The sequence below is a fragment of the Ailuropoda melanoleuca genome, chromosome 11 (genome assembly GCF_002007445.2).
Source record: "Ailuropoda melanoleuca isolate Jingjing chromosome 11, ASM200744v2, whole genome shotgun sequence".
Classification (NCBI taxonomy): domain Eukaryota; kingdom Metazoa; phylum Chordata; class Mammalia; order Carnivora; family Ursidae; genus Ailuropoda; species Ailuropoda melanoleuca.
Window position 1 is genome coordinate 49,190,555 of NC_048228.1, and position 20,710 is coordinate 49,211,264.

At 35.0% G+C, this 20,710-nt stretch overlaps 1 protein-coding gene across 1 annotated transcript in view; it reads left to right on the plus strand.

Annotated features, from left to right (window-relative positions):
- CNOT6L (CCR4-NOT transcription complex subunit 6 like) overlaps positions 1–20,710 on the plus strand; it is a 114,108-nt gene that overhangs the window by 32,969 nt on the left and 60,429 nt on the right. The window contains exons 2-4 of the mRNA XM_011219098.3: positions 6,702–6,823; positions 9,660–9,846; positions 12,658–12,743. Of these exons, the coding sequence (XP_011217400.1) occupies positions 6,702–6,823; positions 9,660–9,846; positions 12,658–12,743 (395 nt within the window). The remainder of the gene's footprint in view (positions 1–6,701; positions 6,824–9,659; positions 9,847–12,657; positions 12,744–20,710) is intronic.

Here is a 20,710-nt window from a genome sequence, read left to right on the forward strand (position 1 = left end):
CTCTCCCACTCCCCCTGCTTGTGTTCCCTCTCTCTCTGGCTGGCTGTCTCTCTGTCAAATAAATTAAAAACAAAACAAAACAAAACTTGGCATTCTTGTCCTGGGAACTGTGCTCTCTCCACCTGTCCTTGACCATTCTGTAGATTACCTCTTACAGTTGACCCTTGAATGACTTGAAGGTTAGGAGCACCATTCCCCCATATATTTAAAAACTCACGTGTAACTTTAGACTGCCCTAAAACTTAACCAGTAAAAGCCTGCTGTTGACTGGAAGCCTTACTGATAACATAAATAGTCGATTAACACACATTTGCATGTTATATGTATTATGTACTGTATTCTTACAATAAAGTAAGCTAGAGAAAAGAAAATGGTATTTAGAAAATCGTAAGGAAGAGAAAACGCATACGGTACTATAAAAAAAAGTCTGCTTATAAATAGAGCTAAGCAGTTCAAACCCAACATTGTTCAAGGGTCAGCTTCATTACCCTCATCCTTTGTGATAAGGATGTTTTATTTTCCCTTTAGTTGTACTCTTTCAGCATAGTGACAAGAGGAGCAATGCAACTATCTGATAAGGGGGAAAAAGTAGTAGCAAGAAATGCCAAATTCTTTATAGCATTGTTTGAAAGTAAAATATATATTCTATAACTTTATTTTTCAAGTAGTGCTATGAAAATGGTGTAAGCTACATGAGGGCAAAGATGTTTATCTTGTTTCCTGAGAAGTTCTAGTGCTTGGTATAATACGTGATGGTAGTAGACCTGCAATAAATATTTGTTGAATAAATGTTAAACTGGTCAGAAACATGAAATTCCAAAGAGCCGACATTTTTTTTTCATAATGATGCGTGACTTTACCATCATAAAACATGGGTTTTGCTTTACTTTGTTTAGAGTAGTGTTTAGTGTTTGTTTAGAGTGGGAGATGCTCAGGAAAACTTCGAATGGGGTTCTTTTTGAATGTTTGCATTATTATTATCTATGGACTTTAGTTGAATCCGTCATTGCAGACAAATGCCATCCAGAGAGGCCCTTGGTATAGGAGTAGAGTGCGGAATGCTAATGAAATCATTATTTATCTCAAGGTGTCTTCTAAGCTCTTGAGTGTCATCAATCTATATATTTTTTTAAGATTTTAGTTATTTATTTGACACAGAGATAGAGACAGCCAGCGAGAGAGGGAACACAAGCAGGGGAGTGGGAGAGGAAGAAGCAGGCTCATAGCAGAGGAGCCTGATGGGCTCGATCCCATAACGCCAGGATCACGCCCTGAGCCGAAGGCAGATGCTTAACGACTAAGCCACCCAGGCGCCCCATAATCTATATTTTTAACAATATGATCCTACTGTAGTGTGATTTGCTAGATGCTGTTTTTTAGTATCAGGTGGTGAGCCCATTCAGGGAAGGTATAAATTTTATGTGACACTTATAATGATTAAGTGTTGTGTATAGTTAAAAATAGATATTGATGAGGAAATAGAAACTTCAGAAATGCTGAAGCTCGAGGGTTATTTTGCTTCATTAAAAAAGGTGGACTTAGATTTATTTTCTCAGAAAGGAAAATAGTCTTAATGCTTAAGACCAGGTAGGAAGGATGGATGTTAGTTAGGTAGTTATTCATTAAATAACAAATAATGTGTTTCATAACCTTTGGGAGTAAATGCCAATATAAGACAGATTTATCTGAGAGTATGTAAAATGTAATAAATCATTGACATCTTGCGCTAAAATGTAAGCAGAAATATCTAATGTGGGCTTAATTTTGTCTTCCTCCAGGGGCGCCTGGGTGGCTAAGTCAGTTAAGCGTCTACTTTGGCTCAGGTCATGATCCCAGGGGCCTGAGGTCGGGTTCTGTGTTGGGCTTCCTGCTCAGTGGAAAGTGCGCTTCTACCTCTACCCTCCCTCCCGGTCATGATATCTCTCTCTCTCCCTCCCTCTCTCTCAAATAAATAAATAAAATCTGTAAAAAAATTTTTTTTTGTTTTCCTCCAACTTTGGGAACTTTGCCAGCAGCATTTCTGCCAAAGATTACTTTGCAAACTATAGTTGAGATGACCACTTAATATTTGTATGGAAATAAATAAGTGTCTAATGATTTGCATTTTAGGGTTGGGTCATTAGAAGTCTCTGATTCAGTATGAAACAGTCTACGGTAGTTGTAGCATTCTTTTTCTCTTAGACTGAATTCTAAGTGAAATAGTAATTGTGGTGCACTATAGACTTGAATAAGATGACTTTAAATTTAGACAGGATAGTGAGAGGGAAGCTCTGGTTTAATACTGTAAGAACATACATCTTTTTATGTACTATACAGGCTGTTCTTTTCTTTATAAGTTGCTCTAGATAACCACTATTAACAGAAGTCCAGTTTTAGCCTTTAATAGTTTGCTCTGATTTGGCTCAGATTAGTTTTTTGTTTTGTTTTGGTTTGGTTTTTTTGGAGGGGGAGAAGTTAAGTTGTGCTGTTTTATTAGCCTCAGATACAAAATCTGAGATTTGGGATTCCTTAGCAATAGCATATTTGGGTGTATTTCATATATATTTTATAATACACTATTCACTGAAACAACATGATATAAAAGTATCTTGCATTTTATTTACTGTTTTGGAAAATCCAATTTTTTACATTTTTCTAGGGAAAAGTAGCTCTAGTGCTGTGTATAATATTGCTTGTAACTGGGGGCACCTGTCGGCTCAGTCAGTTGGGCAGCCAGCTCTTGATTTGAGCTCAGGTCATCATCCCAGGATCCTGGGATCAAGCCCCACATTGGGTTCTGCGCTCACAAAGGAGTCTGCTTGAGGATTCTCTCTCCTTCTGCCCCTCGCCCTGCTTGCTCTTGCACGCTCTTTCTAAAGTAAATAAATCTTCAAAAAATATTGCTCATAACTGAAAAAAATTGGAATACATTTTCCATACAGTTCATATATTATGAGTTTACATGAAATTTTTTCTGTGGAACAGAAAACTGAGAAATAAACTAATGAAAATCTTCACTATGTGGTAGTGATTAATCAGCCTTAAGTGGTGAAGATTAAAACTAGTTTACTTTTAGGATAGTTCATGTAGGAACTAAGAAGTACGACATAATCAGGTTCTTGGTCCAGGATTGATGGTAACTCTCAGAAATTTTGCACTAGAATCTGGGAGGGTCATGTAGGTTCAATGAATGAAATGTAGATGGCAGATTTAAAGAAGCTTATGTAGTTAAGCATTTGGGGAACTAGGTGGAATATTTTTTATAGTGTTGAAATAGGGTTGAAGACTGGAAAGTTAAACAGGTTGTGTTGCCAAAGGGGCTTTTACTGTACTCTGTTACATTATCAGGATCCCTAGTATAAATTAGGTTGATGTAACAGGAGGATCCTTTGGGAACTGATGTAAGATGTTGTAAAAATTAGAACTCATGGAAAAAGCAATTCAGAAACCTACCTGTTTCATCAATTTGAAAAAGAAGATAAGGAATTAGCCATTAGGCTTTCGAAAATAAAACATTTCTACTTTTTGGATAAAAAGTATTTATCATTCAGTATTTAAGCCTTAGAATGAGCTATGAGACTATTAGAAACCATACTATCAATGTCACGTTTAGAGAGTTAAATTACATTTGAGTCATTGTTTTATATTTCACATTATTTTGAAGTAGGTTTTTGTGGTATGTCTCCAACATGAAAAGTGATGCTAAGGAACTGAGAGGGAAAATAAAGCTGAATAGGAGGCTTCAGTATTACCAGTTTCCCAAATTTGTCTTTAGTCTTTGTCTAAGTCTTTAGTAGCATATTTGGAAACCTGGTGTTTGAGATGGTGATGATCACCATAACTATAGACTCTACTAAATTGCTCTTTAGTTAACACAAATGTAAGATGTTCTAGCTTTAATCAGACAGTCCAAATCTGTATTCATTTTGAATTAGGTGACTTGTATTTTCATTGGCTTCCTAATCAAATTGAAAGAGATTTCTGACCCCTAATATGACAGTATTAATGTTACTTTGGTTTTACATATAAACACTGGTAAACATTTCATGGATTTGTTTTGTAGGAACAGATTTTGTAAATTGTAGTGGATTTAGGAAGGTGGAAATTTATGGGAAAAAAAGTTCTCTATAGTAACTGTTTTCAAAATTAGAATTAGAGGAGAGCAGCGAGACAGCAGTTACTAGCCTGTCTAGATTTTAAAATATTTAGGGGAATTGAACATGTGGATTAATTACCATTTCCTGGGATTAATTCTTAGAAAGGCATTGACTGAAAATTGTCTGTGAGATGGAAAAGGTGGGAGGAAAGGAAGGTGGCAGATTTTAGGATTATAAAGCATATACTCGTTCCACAAATACATATTAAGTGCGTACAATGTGGTAGGAACTATATAGCAATATAAAAAGGATATGCTTCCACACATCAGTATGCAGAAGTACTCAATAGAGATACATGTGCCTTGTGCACAGTAGAAATTCTGAAAACCTTGTCCTCTAAAAATTTTACTTTTAGAAGTGGGATGCCTGGGTGGCTCAGTTGGTTAAGCATCTGCCTTTGGCTCGGGTCATGATCCCAGGGTCCTAAGATAGAGCCCCACATCAGCCTCTTTGCTCAGTGGGGAGCCTGCTTCTCCCTCTGCCTGCTGCTCCCCCTGCTTGTTCTCTCTCTCTCTGACAAATAAATAAATAAAATCTTAAAAAAAAATATTTTGCATAGGTTGAATGTGGTAGAAATCAAGTTTTCCCCCCCTGTGGAAAATAATCCTATTCTTTTTGTGCTGTATGAAGATCTGGAATATGTATGGGAAATAAAATATGGATTAGTATTAACCAAATCATATGGTAAGATTAAAGCAGGGGGCTTAACCTGGAAACTTGGAAGCAAATTATTGTTAAACAGGTGAATAAATCTGGAAAACTTTCTCTTTTCCCCTTTTAGTAGTGGGAAAATTGACTGTTTTACCTTTAGAAATATGAGGAGTAGATATGGTATGGGAAATTTTGATTGTATTCTTAGGAACTAGCTGTGTTTTTGAAACAGAATACCACTAATTTTTCTTTATTCTCTGTATGTAACAAATTTCAGACCACCTGAAAATAAATGCTGTTGAATTATAAGACTAAACTCTACTTGGAAGCAGTTCCATATTTAGGCACTTGATTTTGGTGTGTGTGTGTGTATGTGTTAAACATGAACAAAGATCTGACTTAAAAAAAAAAAAAGGGGCACCTGGGTGGCGCAGTCAAGTATCTGCCTTTGGCTCAGGGCGTGATCCCAGCGTTCTGGGATCGAGCCCCACATCAGGCTTCTCCATTAGGAGCCTGCTGCTTCCTCTCCCACTCCCCCTGCTTGTGTTCCCTCTCTGGCTAGCTCGCTCTCTCTGTCAAATAAATAAATAAAATCTTTTTTTTTTTTTAAAAAGTAATTTACAGAGAGCATGCAGGATTTTAATTAGGCTCAGGGCTTTGTCATTTGCTTTTCTTGCTAGATCTGAACCAGTTTTATTTCCTTCCAATTACCAAGCAGTAATTCTTGTGTTGGAGCCCTCGAATGGTTAGTTTTAGGGCCACTTGTCATATGCTTCATACATTGTACACTTGAGGATTTTTGTATCTAGTTGTCATTACTCATGATCATTTGGTGATTACTTTGGCAGTTACATGAGGATGACTATGTAATATTAAGGTGGCCTTGTAACTCCATCATTCAAATTTGGACACTTTTTTTTTTTTTAAACTATTTTTAAGGAGACTCCACTCCCAGTGTGGAGCCCAACATGGGGCTGAACCTAGGACCCTGAGATCAAGACCTGAGCTGAGATCAAGAGTCAGACATGTAACTGACTGAGCCACCCAGGTGCACCCCCCCCCAAGTTGGACACTTTTGAAAGTGAAAAGGAATGATATTACCTAAGAACAACAGATTAAACCAAGACTGGCTCATACTAAGAAAATTTTCATAATGTAGGATGCTTTTGACTGCAAGTAACAGAAAACACAATCTAACAATAAGCGAAGTATATTGGTTTGTATGTCCAAAAAGCTCAGTGTTTGAGAGTCCTACAGGTATGATATGGTGAGGGCTCTTTGTTTCTCTATTTTCTAGACTCTGACTTCTATTGCTGGCTTCCCTTATAATTGTTGGAGGGTTGCCAATAGCAATGTGGACTATATTCTTCTTTTATGACTAGCAGGAGAGAGAAGCCTGCTTCTTCTGTAAGCATAGAATGAATCTTAAGCCTCATGATTATTAGATACTTCTGAACTAATCTCCATGACAAGAGGAATGTCTTGTGTTGATTGTCTTAGATGTAAGATATTTGAATATCGCTGAGGCAAGGAGGATGGATTACTCTGATATTCTTAGACTAGTCAGAGTCCATTCAGAAAACTGTTGTAGGGTCAGTCTGTTTAAGAAAGCAAGACAGCTAAAAGAAGGAGAAGGGAATGGATGTTTGGGATAGAATGGATGTTCGGGAAGCAACCACAGAGTTCAATGTGAAATCCAGTGTCATTGTTTACATTTTCCCTTAGGCATATGTTACTGAGTTCCTGCAAGAGCCTAACCTGCTGCAGATGTGTTTTCCTTTTAGTGAGAATTTGTAGTATAAAATGACTTAGTAGCCTGGCAAGGGGAGAGGAAAAGAAAACTTACCATGCCATTTTTCTTTTTTCTATAAGACTGTAGTAATTGATGATCATCTTTTTTGTTTGTTTAAACAGACTAATAGGGATGCCAAAGGAAAAATATGATCCTCCAGATCCTCGCAGAATTTATACCATCATGTCAGCAGAGGAGGTAGCCAATGGGAAAAAATCTCACTGGGCAGAATTAGAAATCTCGGGTGAGTGGAACCTGAAGCATTTAATCTAGGATATAATAGCAGTGATGAACGCAAATTGAATATTGTCATATTTATTTCCTTATTGTACATTTTAAAATAGATGAACTAATTAAGAAAATACAAAATGCAGAGGTACTCATGTTTAATTTACCTGTGACTAAAAATCTTTGTTTCTGTTCATTCTTCTGAGATAATACCTTGGGCCAGGGTTGGCATCTGTAATTGAGGACATTGGGAGTTCAGTTTCTGAGTAAACCAGGTTCTTTGATATAATAGATTTTGTTTTGGCTATTGCAGAGTAATTATTTTTGCAAATTGAAATCTTTGCTATTCTTCTGTCATCTCTGTCATCCTAGTGTTGGCAGAGTGGGAAATCTAGAGGCTACCGGTTTATTCTAACAAATAACTAATAAGTATGTTACATGACCTTTCATGTTTAGGATTTGTTAAAATAGAATATGATTTCTAAAAACTTACAGGCCCAGTCTACTAGTGAGAAAAAAAATCAGCAAACCCAAACTGAAGGACATTCTACAAAAGACCTAATTAGTAATTCTTGAAATTGTCAAAGTCATGAAAACAAGGAGAGACTGAGACTCTGTCACAGACTGGAGGGGACTAAGGAGATACGATGACTAAATGCAAAATGGTATCTTGAATTGACTCTTACAACAAAAAGGTGTAAAAACTGGTGAAATCCAAATAAAATCTGTAAATTAGTAATGTACCAATAAAAAGAAGTAATGTACCAATATTAGTTTCCTAGTTTTGACAAGTGTACCATGGTAATCTAAGAAGCTAACATTAGGGGAAACTGGATAAGGTGTTTATAGGAACTCCATTATCTTGGTAACATTTTTATAAATCTAAAATTATTATAAAGTTAAAAGTATTAAAAATAGAGTATAATTACTTTCTGTCTTTTATGAATTGGTACAATGCAGATTATATGTAGAATGGGATTTTTTCCTCCAGTAGTCTTTATTTGGACGCATTAAACCCGTATTATAGTGTCAATAGCAACAATTACCTGTACATTTGGCTAAAAGGTAACTGGGTGGCTAGGTGGTTGGTATTCAGCAGAATGAGTATGAGGAGATCATACTGGGCTAACCCGGGGTTTCTGGACTTGGCACTGCTGACACTTAGGGCCAGACAGTTCTTTGTGGTTGGGGGTTGTTGGGTGCCCTGTAGGTTGTGTCGCAGCATTCCTGGTCTTTACCCACTAGATGCCGGTAGTGCTACTCTCTGTCTCTTTTTTTAAAGATTTAATGGACATTAATTTCATGGTAGACAGGATATTGGAATTTTGACAATGAAGATAGTTAATCCAGCAATTTGGGTCCTTAATGTTGATAGTTTGCCATTTATATGTTTAAATATAAGTTAATATTAACACATTAATATATTTAAGCATATATTAAGTTAAAATGCATATGAATATTAACATGAGATATTACCATCTTGTAAAGAACTCCCACATGGGATAGGTTGCTGTAGTACATATTAGTGGAGATCTTAAGGACTATAATTTACACAAATTATAATTTTTTAAATTGAAGTATAGTTGACACACAATGATACATTAGTTTCAGTTGTACAGCATAGTGTTTAGCAGTACTCCTGGCCTCTGCCCACTAGATGCCAGTAGCACTCTTCTAGTTTTGACAACCAGGAATGTCTCCAGATTGCCAAAGTCCCTTGGGGAATAAAATTGCCCCTGGTTGAGAACCACTTGATTAAGTCCTGGGTACAACTGAAATAAGTGTCTTTGACCAGAGCCTCTCTTCACTTGAAAACTTTCTTTCCTATAAATACAAAATCCTAGTTGGCACTTAAAGCCTGCTTATAGACAGCATGAAGGAATCTATGACAGAAAGAACCCTGGACAGATGTAAGCTTGAGTTTACTGCTTGATAGCTATGTGAAAAGTAACATTTACTGTTTGAGATTTTGTGCCCTCTCTACCTTCCGCGGCTCTTTTAATCAAAATCTGTTGTTTCAATAGTGATAACAAATTAAATTGTTTTACTTTTGTAAAGTTTGTAAAATGGTCTTCACATAAATTATTTAAGATAATATCACATTTTAGAGCAGCTGTGGCTGGGTGATTTACCCAGGTTTATATAGCTAGTAAATGGTAAAAGTCAGTACTCTAAAATAGGTTTTCTGACTTTTTCTAATATACGTTCCACCATCGAGCTGTCAGATGCTGACTGCTTGGTAAAGCTTAATGTGTGACCATTTCTCTTGAGTATGTTGCATTTAATGCAAAGTCTTAAACCAGAGTTGTTAAGTAATTGTACCATCAGAAAGCTGGGAAGGATATCTCCTTTACGGGTAAAATGGTTTTCTAGTGAACAATCTAAGGTTGGTTCTAAATCTATTACTCTTATCTATTTAAGGTTTGTAGTATAATCCAGGCCCAAAATATGGATAAATCTTGCACTATTAATTTTTGTGGAATATGTAAGAAATACTTTTGTTAGCACTCTGCCTTAAAATAAAATTCAAGACTGTTCTATCCCAAAAGCTTAAGTCAGCCCCATGTTTTTCTGAGACCTTATCATCACCCTGACTCCACGGGTCTCCTCATTATGCCACATCTCATTTAATATATGGAAGGTTCATAAGAAATAATGGTTGTCAGGCAGAAGTGGCATGAAATTAAAGAAGGGCCAGGTGTTTGGAAGCAATCAGATGGCATTAATACAAAATTAAATGTCAAAGATATAGTATCTGTGTGTATTGCAGTCTCTTCTGCCACTTTTTACTTCTTGAAGTTTAGTCTTTGTCTTAGGCCTTGAATTTAATGCTCCAGAATTTTGCCTTTCAGGTAGAGTGCGGAGCTTAAGTACATCACTTTGGTCATTGACACACTTGACAGCACTGCACCTAAATGACAATTACCTTAGTCGCATTCCACCTGATATTGCCAAGCTTCATAATCTGGTTTACCTGGATCTGTCATCCAATAAACTCAGAAGTTTACCAGCAGAACTAGGAAACATGGTGTCTCTCAGGTAAGAAAATATTATAGATAATGCCTCACTATATAAAATTCTAAATTTGCCAAATAAGAAAATTATGGGATATTACTCCTCTTATATAGGAGGACTTTGTGTTTATTTATTTATTTTAATAATATTTATTTTGTTATATTAGTCACCATACAGTACATCCCCAGTTCTTGATGCAATGTTCCATGATTCATTACTTGCATATAACACCCAGTGCACCATGCAATATGTGCCCTCCTTAATACCCATCACCGGCCTATCCCAATCCCCCACCCCCCTCCCCTCTGAAGCCCTCAGTTTGTGTTTAAAGATCAAATGATACAAAGTGTCTAAACACAGTGCTTGAGTTGGCTTCCATTGAACATTTCCTTTAACTTGAAGGTTTCTAGCTAGACAGCACTTATATTTCTTTTGACAGACTTGAGGTGAGTTGGGGTTAAAATACTCAGTCTCACTTGAGGCTCAGGTGTGTGATAAGATAATTGTAAATAATTGGGAAAATATTCTGTTCTTGTAGTAAACTTTTAGGAACGTATCTCTGTTCTATAAGGCAAAGTATACTTATATATCACAACTCTTTAAGGAAACCTTTAAAACTTGATAATAAATGGATTTATTTATAGTCCTTTAGGATTCTTTAAGAATTTCTTAATAGGAAAAAATTTTGTAGGTCCCTTAAGACCTTGTATAAATGTTCTCAGTATCAACAAGGATTGCTTTTCTATGTTTATATGCTGAGAAGTAATTTTTAAAAATTGCTGTCATATATTTAAAATTAAATATTTATATTGTTTTAGAATCTTGCTCCTCACCATCTCCTTATTGTATGTTTTTGTTGGTTTTCTTTTCTTTTTTTTTTATTTTATTTTTTAAATTATTTATTTATTCATTTTTTAAAATTTTATTTTATTATATTATGTTAATCACCATACAGTACATCCCCAGATTCCGATGTAAAGTTTGGATGCTTCATTAGTTGCGTATAACACCCAGTGCACCATGCAATACGTGCCCTCCTTACTACCCATCACCAGTCTATCCCATTCCCCCACCCCCTCCCCTCTGAAGTCTTCAGTTTGTTTCTCATAGTCCATAGTCTCTCATGTTTCATTCCCCCTTCTGATTACCCCCCTTTTCTTTATCCCTTTCTTCCCCTACCGATCATCCTAGTTCTTATGTTCCATAGATGAGAGAAATCATATGATAATTGTCTTTCTCTGCTTGACTTATTTCACTTAGCATTATCTCCTCCAGTGCCGTCCATGTTGCAGCAAATGTTGAGAATTCGTTCTTTCTGATAGCTGAGTAATATTCCATTGTATATATGGACCACAGCTTCTTAATCCAGTCATCTGTTGAAGGGCATCTCGGCTCCTTCCATGATTTGGCTATTGTGGACAATGCAGCTATGAACATTGGGGTGCATATGGCCCTTCTCTTTACTACGTCTGTATCTTTGGGGTAAACACCCAGTAGTGCAATGGCTGGGTCATAGGGTAGTTCAATTTTTAACTTTTTAAGGGACCTCCACACTGTTTTCCAGAGTGGCTGTACCAACTTGCATTCCCACCAACAATGTAGGAGGGATCCCCTTTCTCCACATCCTCTCCAACAATTGTTGTTTCTTGCCTTGTCTATCTTTGCCATTCTAACTGGCGTAAGGTGGTATCTCAGTGTGGTTTTGATTTGAATTTCCCTGATGGCTAATGATTTTGAACATTTTTTCATGTGTCTGTTAGCCATTTGTATGTCTTCATTGGAAAAGTGTCTGTTCATATCTTCTGCCCATTTTATGATTTGTTTATTTGTTTCTCGTGTATTGAGTTTGAGAAGTTCTTTGTAGATCTTGGATACCAGTCCTTTATCTGTGGTGTCCTTTGCAAATATATTCTCCCATTCCGTGGGCTGTCTCTTAGTTTTTTTGACTGTTTCCTTGGCTGTGCAGAAGCTCTTTATCCTGATAAAGTCCCATAAGTTCATTTTATCTTTTATTTCTCTTGCCTTTGGAGATGTGTCGTGAAAAAGGTTGCTCTGGCCGATGTCATAGAAGTTGTTGCCTATGTTCTCCTCTAGAATTTTGATGGATTCCTGTCTCACATTGAGGTCTTTCATCCATTTGGAGTTTTTTTGTGTATGGTGTGAGAGAGTGGTCAAGTTTCATTCTTTTGCATGTAGCTGTCCAATTTTCCCAGCACCATTTTCATTTTTTTTTTAAAGTACTTTTTAGCTATCTAATTAGGGCTGTTTATTTCTTCTGTAGTCTGGCCAAAATTTCAAAATGTTAAGTGTGATCTTATCTGTATTATCCTATTATCTGTATTATGCTTTATTTTCAGTGCTTATGTTCTGTCAGTGATTGTTCATCATAGTATCTTAATGCGATTACAGTTGTAATGAGTTATAAAAATTGATAAAGGTGACTGGCTCTTTTTTTCTATGAATTAGACTGGATTCAAGGATATTGGTTGTCTTTGGATACTAAGAATACCTGTCACTCTGATTTGTATCTCTTCGACATTTGGATGAGAGAGAAAAGGGGATGGATTTAGCCTGAGAATGATATACAGTTCTTACAACTTCAATAATCTGTGTTAGAGAATGAGTAAATGATAGAAACACTGTTAACAGTTGTGGCAGTTACACATTTTGTGGTTCTTCAATATTGCACAACATTTTTGGATTGAAAGTATAGAAATATGCCTTGAATGTAAATATCACTCATGGTATGTTAGGGAAGGTCAAGAAAACAATTGCAGATATTAATAAAATTTGATATATTAAGCTAAACGGTTTTTTGTTTTTTGTTTTTAACAGGGAATTGCTTTTAAATAACAATCTGTTACGGGTTTTGCCTTATGAACTTGGTCGGCTCTTCCAGCTACAAACTCTAGGTTTGAAAGGTAAGTGATTTTTAAGAGATGACAGCATTAACACTCAGTATTGAAGTGTTTTAAGCCTTTTAAAGACAATTTTGATTACAATATAGGTCAGGTTTAGCATAATTTTGAGAATGTAAATATGCTTTCTTTTGAAATAAAGTGGTTCTTCATTATCAAATTAAGTTTCAGAATTTCAGCATGCTGCCATCATTTTAACAAACTTGTATGGGGAAGTTTTTTATTTTTATTTTTTATATGTTTTTAATTTCTGTAAAATTCTGACATATCTTAGAGGAGATATTTTAAATTAGCAGTATAGTTCCCCCCCCTTTAAAAGAATGACTTATGACAAAAGAATGGCTAGAGTAAACCCTAGCCAGAATGATCCATGTCACGTTTTGATAGAGTAGATAAAATAGCATTGACATATTGTATAAGAGAGAAAAAATAATAACAGTAAAAATGAACTATGCCTAATAAGTACCATTGTTCTAAATAAAATGTATCAAGCCAAAATATATGTTCCTTGGTAATCTCATTTCAATCAGTTTGGGATGAAAGTCATTCTCAATTCATATAAATACCGTATATGTAACTATATACTTGTTATAGTTTTCTCTTACAGTGTAACATAGGAAGAAGGGTTTATTTTGAATTCAGAGGACTAAATACAGATGTACTGTATTGGTTAAACATTTTATTCTGTGCTCACTGAATATTAATCAAAGCCTTATAAAGTAAACACTTTTGTTATTTTCCTTCTTCAAAGACAATTTGAGTCTCTCTGAACATGTTCTGTTTGCATTTGCTTATGTCATATAATGGACTATTAAGAATGAAGCTTGAATATGAATGGAAAGAATCCTGACATTATGGTTGATTAGACTTCTTTGTACAGTTAACCCTTTGTATATTACATAATTACATGAATGGTCTGTCTTGTGTTTTTAGTTTTACTGTAGGACTTTTTTGATATTTTTTTATTATATTTGAAGTGGACCAGAGGATACTTACATCAAAAATTTTTCTTGAGGTTGAACCCAAGGCAACTTGTTGGGACATTTCATCTTAATCTATATATGCTAAATCTTATTCTTATAAAAATAGTTGAAATAACCATCCAGCTCGAGTTGGAGTGCGAACAGGTCTGTTCTTTTCTATTAAATAATATTATGGAATGGTTGTCATTTTTTATAATCTTAGGTTCATGAAGTATGAAATTGACATTTTCATACTGATTGTAATATTTTTTTTGTCTCTAAAAATAACATATTTTTTTCTTTTAACACCAATTGAAAGAGCTGTTTTCCTCCTGCTAATATTGATGGAGAGCACATCAGTGACAAATGAATACTTTATTGTTGAACTCCATGATTTACCCTCTGTACCATGTAATGTTCCTGAAAAAGCAAATATTATGTATCCTACTGTTACATAACTCTATTCTATGTTATTTTATATAAAGATACATTCCCATTAAATTTATACTAAGCATCAACTGAATGAATCATTCTGAATATCTGTTTTACTAGTTAAAATCTCGATCTTCCAAACTGCTGTTTTTGCCTGGTCTTCGATCCTAGTGTCTTTTTATCTACTGATTCACATTTGTTAAAATCTCTTCTTAGACCTCTAGTCTTTCAGATTAGGCACCAGCTCTGCCTTGTGAACTGTAACTTAGCTTTGTTCATGCCTGTAAATAAATTCTTTTCATTAAACTACAGTTTGTTCTATGATAAATACCTATATGCTGTCCTTTTCTCTTCTTTGAGAATTAGTTTTTCTGGCAGTGCTACTTTCCATTCAGGTGATCTGGTATAGAAAAGCCAAGTACCTTTCAGAAATGAAAGAAACTCAGGGCCCTTTCTGCCATTTTTCAAAAATTTGTGGTGGTAAAAACAGGATTGGTTTTATGAAGCAACTGAACAAGTAAAATGTCCCCAATGAGAATGGTAGCTTTATGTTCTTAGGAAGGTAAAAATTGAGATAATTTCCTAATCCGTTTTAGTAGTAACGTAGTAGTGGTACTTTGTGTCTAGAAAAGGGGAGGAAGTGGAGTGGAGCATTTAAAATGGCACTGTGATGTATTTAAAAGAAACAATGAGAATGCACAGCCTCTGAGATGCCATTTTTGTCTTGAAACTGAAAAAAGGAGCACCTTTTTCCTATTTCCTTGTCTTCCTCTGAAGCACAGATAGGGAAATATTGATAATAAGTTTGATCATCCTGGCCCAACAAGCTAATTTCTCGAAATTCTGTTTTGACATTCGAGGAGTGTATGTGAAGGCTATGTACGGTATTTGAGGAGTTAGGATGAAGGCCAATTTAAGAGCTAAGACATGGCCAGTCAAGTAATTAGGAAATGTTCTCTTAAGTCACTCAAAAGAAAAATCCAGAGTGTAGTAATTTTATAGAAGAAATAAGTAAAGGCAGTTCTTCTATAGTTATTTTAAATAATTTAGAACTCATGTCTTAAGGTCTGTAAGGCAGTACTTTTCTCTAACATATGGGCCAAAGAGTTGTCCTCACACATTAAACATTGAAGTCCCAGGTTGTAAACTATTTATAGAACTTCAGCAATTGTGAAGATTTCTAGCTTTCTTCCATGAATTACTTATCTCCCTTAAAATAAAATGGACCATGCCAATAGAAGCTTCTTTTACTTGAGAAATTTTTTATTCATGAACTATAAAAGAATAACATGTTTTTGTATTCATGAAATCAAAAAGAATAACCTACATTTTAAAGAAAATAAGATGAATAGCTGGATACCCGTTATATATTTGCAGTACCTTTTTAAGAAATGCACTTCGAAAATCTGTCATTCATATAGGAGGCAAAGTACTTATTTTTGTGTTATATAATGAGCTTCTAGAAATTGGCAAGAGAACAATCTAGTGGAGAGCATATTAATAGCTCATATAAGAGGATATACACAAGGCTTTAAAACATAGGAAGTTCATCAATTTATGCATAATAATAACAATGCAAATTGGAACTATACTCAACTTCTACCCGTTAGATTGGAAGAATTCCAAAAAAATGATAAAGTAACTGTTGGTGAGATTATTGGGAAATAGGCATAATCACACCTCGTTGGTGTAGGTCCCCTGTACCTTAAAATTTTCCTGTGTGCCTTTTCATGATTACATCTTCATCCCTTCTCCCAGAGGTTACTACTGTCCTGGATTTTGTGTTAGTTATTCCTTTACTTTTCTTTCAATCGAACAACAGATATTGATGAGCACCTACCAAGTGCCAGATGTTGGGGTTATATATGTATATATGTAACTATTACCAGTGTTTTAACCTTTATATAAATAAATGAAATCCTACTGAATATATTTTTCTGTGACTTGCTTTTTTCAGCTTTATGTTTTTATGATTCAGCCATGTTCATGCATGTATGTAATTGTAATTTAATTGCTGTGTTGTACTCTGATATATGAATATGCTATAGTTATTCAATCTACAGTAGATATTTAGATGATTTGCCTTTTTTTGGGCTACTATAAGCAATGCAGCCATGAACATTCTTATACATAACTCCTGATAGAGTTCCTAGGAGTGGAATAGTTGGGTTGTAGAGATCTTCTTGTACTTCCTTAGCTTTATTAGGTAGTGTCATAATGTTTTACAAAGTAGTTGTACTAAAATACACTCCCAAAAGTAATATAGTTTCCATTTTTCTGTCTTCCTCCCAACACATAGTATTGTCAGCTTTTTAAAGTTTTGTCTGTTACTGAGTGTGAGTTTCTAGTTCTCTTAATTTGTGTTTTCCTAATTGTTAGTAAGATTGAGCACCTTTTCATATTTTTATTGGCCATGTTTCTTGTTTGAAGTTGCATTTGATGCCTATTGCTCATTTTCACTTGAAGTATTTATTTCTTACTGATTATAGGTGTTCTTAAGTTTGGTCTCTTTTGTATTATAAATGTCTTCTACTCTGGCTTTTCTTTCTGTTCTCTCAGGTATCTTTTAATAAGTAGATTTGTTGTTTTTATTGTAGTTGAATTTAAAGATATTTTCTTTTATGAAGTCATAACTAGTGAAAGAAATCCTACCCTACCCCAGGTCAGAAAAATGTCTTTCTGTATTATTTCCTAAAAGTTTTCTAAGGTTTTGCTCTTCATAGTAAATTCTGTCATTCATTTGAAGTTTAAAAAATTTTTTAAATTGAGGTATAGTTGACGTATTAGTTTCAGGTGTACAACATAGTGGTTTGACAGTTACATGTATACATACACACACACACACCACAAAATGCTCACCACATTAAGTTTAGTTACTACCTGTCACCATACAACATTATTGCAATATTATTGACTATATTCCTTATGCTCTACTTATCCCCATGGTTTATTCATTTTATGATTGGAAATTTGTACTACTTAATCTCCTTCACCCATTCCCCCCCCCCCCCCCCCCGTTGGCAACCACCAGTTTGTTCTCTGTAAGAGACTTTTTTGGTTTTTGGGGTGTGTGTGTGTGTGTTTAAAGATTTATTTATTTGAGAGAGAGCGCATGAGTGTGAGTGGAAGGAGGAGTAGAGGGAGAGAAGTAGACTACCTGCTGAGTAAGGAGCCCTATGTAGGGCTGGATCTAATGACCCTGAGATTATGACCTGAGCTGAGACCAAGAGTTGGCTGCTTAACTGAGGAACCCAGCCACCCCTTTGTGTTTATTGAGTAAGCTCTAAGGCCATCATGGGACTTTGAACTCATAACTCTGAGATTAAGAGTCACATACTGTATGGACTGAGCCAGCCAGGTGCCCCTCTTTTGTTTTTTAGATTTCACATCTAAGTGAAATTGTATGGTATTTGTTTTTCCCTGTCTGATTTAGTTCACTTAGCATAATTCCCTCTAGGCCCATCCACATTTTTGTAAATGACAAGATTTCATTCTTTTTTATGGCCGAGTATTTCATTGTGTATCTATATATACCACATCTTTATCCATTCATCTATCATTGGTTACTTGGGTTGTTTACATATCTTAGCTGTTATAAATACTGCATTAAACAGGGATGCATATACCTTTTTTAATGTCCATTGGTTTGTTGGTTTTTTTTTTTTTTGAGTATACTTGATACACAGTGTTACATTAGTTTCAGGTGTACAACATAGTGATTCAACAACTCTGAAAGTTATATTGTGCTCACCACAAGTGTAGCTACCATCTGTTACCATGTAACACAATTTAAATACCACTGATTGTATTTCTTATGATGTACTTTTTATTTTTCTAACTTAATTTCATTGCGTAACTGGGAGCCTTCACCCATTTTGTCCATTGGCAGTTATCTGGCAACCATCACTTTGTTCTCTGTATTTATAGGTCTGATTCTGCTTTCTGTTTATTCATTTGTTTTTGTTTTTTAGATTCTGCAGTGTAAGTGAAATCATATGGTATTTGTCTTTCTCTTATTTCACTTAGCATAATACTTCCTGGGCCTGTCCATGTTGTCAGAAATGGCAAGATCTCATTTCTTATGGCTTAGTAATATTCCACTGTGTGTGTATGTATATGTGTGTATGTATATATGTAATATTCCATTGTCTATGTGTGTATGTATACATATATACACATAAATGTACACATATACATATATACATACACACAAATATATTGTACACACTATATCTTCTTTATCCATTTATCTGTGGATGGACACTTGGGTTGCTTCCATATCTTGGCTATTGTAAATAATGTTGCAGTAAACATAGGACTGCATATATCTTTTTGAGTTAGTGTTTTCATTTTCTTCTGGTAAATACACAGAAGTGGAATTACTGGATTGTATTGGATTTCTATTTTTAACTTTTTGAGGAACCTCCATACTGTTTTCCATAGTAGATGTACCAATTTACATTCCCACCAACAGGGTTCCCTTTGCTCCATATCTTCACTAACACTGGTTATTGTCTTTTCAAACTAGCCATTCTGATGTGAAGTAATATCTCATTGTGGTTTTGATATACATTTCTTTGATGATTAGTGATGTTGAGCATCTCTTCATGTGTCTGTTGGCCCTCTGTATGTCTTCTTTGGAAAAATGTTCAGGTCCTCTGCCCATTTTTAATCAGATTTTCTTTGGTGTTGATATATATGAGTTCCTTGTATATTTTGGATATTAACACTTTATAGGTAGGGCATTTGTATCTTCTCCCGTTCATTAAGTTGCTTTTTTGTTCTGTTGATGGTTTTCTTAACTGTGCAAAAGCTTTTTAGTTTGATATAGTCCCAGTTGTTTATTTTGCTTACTTTGTTTACCTTGCCTGAGGAGAGAGATTTACAAAGGTATTGAGACCAATGTCTAAGACTTGACTGCCTGTGTTTTCTCTTAGGAATTTTATGGCTTCAGGTCTTACATTGAGGTTATCAAACCATTTTGAGTTCATTTTTGTATATGGTGTGAGAAAGTGGTCCAGTTTCATTCTTTTGCATTTACCTATTGCATTCTAATACAATTCCAAAATACAATTTTGGAACCAATTTTTAGATGGTATGAGGGGTCTCATTTAGGGAGTGATGCAGTCTTGTTTTTTTTCCCTATGAATAACCAACTGTCTCACTATCATTTAGTGAATAGTTTTCCCTTTTCCCACGGATCATCAGTGGAGTCATCTCTCTCTCAGCTATGTCATGGTCTGTTTTTGGATCTCCGTTTTATATATCCAGAGGTCAGTTTGTCTAACCTTGCACTAATTACTACATTATCATAATCATTATTATGGCTTTATATTAAGACTTGATATCTGCTTTGGGAATTCCCCTTACATTTTTCTTTCATAGTGTTTTGGCAGTTTGGCTGTCTTGGATTTCTCATGCATAAGAAGCAGCTTGTTACGTTTGATGAAAAGTGCTCTTGGGACTTCAGAATTGCATTGAATGTGTAGACCAATTTAGGAAGAATTGACATCTTAATATATTGAGTCTTCCTATCTGTGAATTTTGGCGGCATCTCCATTTATTTTATCTTATTTAATGTCTTAAAATAAAATTGTATAACTTTCTGCACATCTTTTGCTCAGGTACATCTTTGTTGGGTTTGTTTCTTAAGTACCTTACACTTTTTTTCCTATTACAATTATTTTTAAAGTTGCTTTTTCTGCCTATTTGCTGTTGACACATAAGAAAAAAATTGATCTGTAGTAGGCTTTCTTGGCTAAATTCTTACCTTTCAGAAAATTTGTCTGCAAATTTTTTCGGGTTTTGTATGCAGATAATTTCACGTGCTGATGACAGTTTGGTTTCAAACTCTTACATGTTTCTTATTGTAATGTACTGACCAGAATGTTTAGTACAGTGTTGAGTAGAAGCATTAATAGTGGGTGAACATGCTTCTATTCCCTTTTTTAAAAGAAATGCTTCTAATATTTTTCCATATTTGCTTTGTATTTTTGGTAAAACACCTTTTTTTTTTTTTTTAGTTTCTAGAAGTTTTCTTCTGTTTCTATTTTGCTAATCCTTATGTGAGTACAGAATTTTATTAAATGCTTCATCTGTTGTGAGATAATTTTCTCATTTCATAGGTCGAGTTAATAAATTATACCTACATTTTTTCCTATTTAATTATTCATTTTTTAAAGTTTATTTAAGTAATCTCTACACCCAGTGTGGGGCTTGAACTCATGACCCCAAGAGCAAGAGTCACATGCTCTTCTGACTGAATCAGCCAGGTGCCCCCATTTTTTTCCAGTTTAAACTTGCTTGCATTACTGAGATAAATCCAACCTGGTGCTTCTGTATGCCGGATTTATTTCAATAATATTTGTCAAGGAATGTGAAGGCCCTGAATTTTACCCTACTAATAAGCTAATAAGTTAGCCAATTATTGTTTCATGGATAATGGCAGAAGACAGTGAGACTCCTGGGTCAGAGACAATGAACGTTATCACTTCAAGCAACCAAGATGGGCCCAGACATATGCTATGTACACAGTGATTTTGCACTGCAACTGAGTAGTTCATGTCCAACCCTCCA